This window comes from Zea mays, chromosome 2 (genome assembly GCF_902167145.1).
Source record: "Zea mays cultivar B73 chromosome 2, Zm-B73-REFERENCE-NAM-5.0, whole genome shotgun sequence".
Taxonomy (NCBI): domain Eukaryota; kingdom Viridiplantae; phylum Streptophyta; class Magnoliopsida; order Poales; family Poaceae; genus Zea; species Zea mays.
The window spans coordinates 52,453,440-52,455,665 of record NC_050097.1 but is presented as its reverse complement, the minus strand read 5'-3'; the positions used below and the strand labels follow the sequence as shown (position 1 = coordinate 52,455,665).

The 2,226-nt window shown below is 47.2% G+C and overlaps 1 protein-coding gene across 1 annotated transcript; it reads left to right on the top strand.

Moving 5' to 3' along the window:
* Window positions 1–344: 344 nt before the first annotated feature.
* On the top strand, window positions 345–904 carry LOC118476311 (LOB domain-containing protein 13-like). The gene is made up of 2 exons (XM_035965272.1): window positions 345–461; window positions 557–904. The coding sequence occupies exons 1-2, from the start codon at window positions 366–368 to the stop codon at window positions 707–709; spliced, it is 249 nt and encodes an 82-aa protein (XP_035821165.1). The 5' UTR covers window positions 345–365; the 3' UTR covers window positions 710–904.
* The last annotated feature ends 1,322 nt before the right edge of the window (window positions 905–2,226 follow it).

Genomic DNA, 2,226 nt, shown 5'->3' with positions numbered 1-2,226 from the left:
AGAGAGCTGAGACGCCGTGGACGACAATCCACATCGTCGTCTTCACAGTCGTCCCGTTCACGATCAGCAGCCCATGAGATAGAGCTTGCAGTGTTGCGTCAACAGGCAGAGTACCATCAATCAGTCTTGAGGGAACAATTGGAGTACCAGAGGCAACAATCTGAATACCAGAGACAACAAGCCGAGTACCAGAAGAAGAGGGACGAGTATTATGCAAGCCTCCAGGCCCAAAATCAAGCTCTTCTCTCGGTAAGTTGAAGTAACATTTTGTAGCTTATTTTGCAAAACACTTGATGTGTATCTTGTTTGCTCAACAATGACTTGTATATAATTTGTAGCAACTAGCCCAACAAGCGGGCGTCCCGATGCCGACATATGGGATGCCGCCTCCGGACTTTGCACTGCCAATGCCAATGTTGGCGCCTCCACCTCCGCCTCCGCCTCCGTCACAATTCCCTATGGTATGTACACATATGCGTGTGTGACATGTTCATAAATGTCTTATGTGTTTAAATGAACAACTGAGTGGTTACTATTTCATGTGCTTGTGTTATAGGGATTTCAGACACCACCCGCTTCAGTTGCCGCACCTGGAGATGGGTCTGGTCAGGACGACACAACAAATTCGTGGGTGAACACCATTTTCAACACGCAGAGTCCAGCCGGAGGAGGTGGCTACTCGAACCATCCAGACGATGGATATGATTGATGTGTCGTGATGTTTTTTTATGAAACACTTTGCAACACTTGTTTGTGAGACACAATTTCAGTTTGCAACAACCGTCGAACCTATATGTTGATGTTAAATTTGTGAATGTTAATATTTATGTGAGAATATTTGTGATTGTGAATACTTATTAGAATGTGTATATTTGTGATTGTGAATGTGAATTTGTATATGTGCATGAATCTGTTTTTGTTTTGTAAATGTCAGATTTTTTAAAAAACAGAATTTTGTGTAAATTCTGTAATTTGTTATGTCCGACGGCATTAACTACCGTCGGACATAAGGGATTCTTATCTCCGACGGCCTAGTGGGAGCCGTCGGACTTAATTCTGTGGGGCCCACATCCCGACCGGTAAAACGGTTGGGATTTGTTATCTCCGACGGGCATAGGCAGCCGTCGGAGATAACGTATGTCCGACGGCTGCCGTCGGACATAGCACTATTTCCGACGAGTTAACTCCGACGGCTTAAAGCCGTCGGAGATAAGGCTTTACCGTCGGAAATAATATATTTCCGACGGTTTATTCCTTATGTCCGACGGCTTTGGCCGTCGGACGTTTCTGCGTTTACTGTAGTGATGCATATTACTAATCTCATAAGATTAAATATACTTTAACTTCTAGGGCTTTCATTTTATTTATTTCATTAAATGAATAAATCAACATATACTTTAATCTTATATTCTAGGTGTAAAATTAAAGTGTACATACTATATATGAACATAATTTATTTGGACAGATAATAATCTTATGAACATTTTGCAATTTGAACCACTAAATTTGGAGTTCATATGAAAAATATATAAAATAAACAAGTTTTGAAGTTTGAAATATGAAATTAGGGCTAATTCTGCGATTAAATAAAAGCACAGGGGGGCTATTTAAAATAAACCAGGGGCCTGCGCGCTAAAAATCAGGTCGGCGGGTTGATTTCCTAAAACCTGAGGGTCTCTTTAGCAAAACCTACACGCGAATGGGTACGAAGTAATCTCGACCATCAGATCAGAGATCGACGGATAGGATTAGATCCCGCGGACGCACGCGCGGGCGCGAGCGCGCGGACGCGACTAACAGGCGGGGACGGGGTGTCAGCGAGCCAGGGCGGGCTGGCCAGCTGGGCCCAGCGGCAGGGGCGCGGGTGAGGGGGAGAGAGAAGGGCGGTCAGATCTAGATCGGAGTGCTGGGATTAGATCCGTTCAGCTAAAGTCTAAACCGCCCAATCTCGGATGGACGCCCGAGATCCAACGGCCGGGGGCCAGACCTGAACGCAGTGGCGCCACTCGGTCCCGCGGCGAGGGCTCGTCGGAGACGAGGGGGCGGCCACAGCGGGGCTCTAGTGGCTTAGGGAAGGGGTCAGACACGTTCAGCGTGACACGGCAAACACGACCGTGGGCGCAGAACCGACATGGGGGCACCAGAGAACGCAGACCGCGGTGGGAAAAGTCCCGCGGTGGCGCAACCAACTCCGATGAGCAATTGCGCGGGCACGAGCGCTATACT

Coding starts and splice junctions, on each gene's coding strand:
- LOC118476311 (XM_035965272.1), top strand. CDS start 366: ATGCCGACATATGGGATGCCGCCTCCGGACTTTGCACTGCCAATGCCA. Junction 462..556: donor CTCCGTCACAATTCCCTATG/GTATGTACACAT, acceptor CTTGTGTTATAG/GGATTTCAGACACCACCCGC.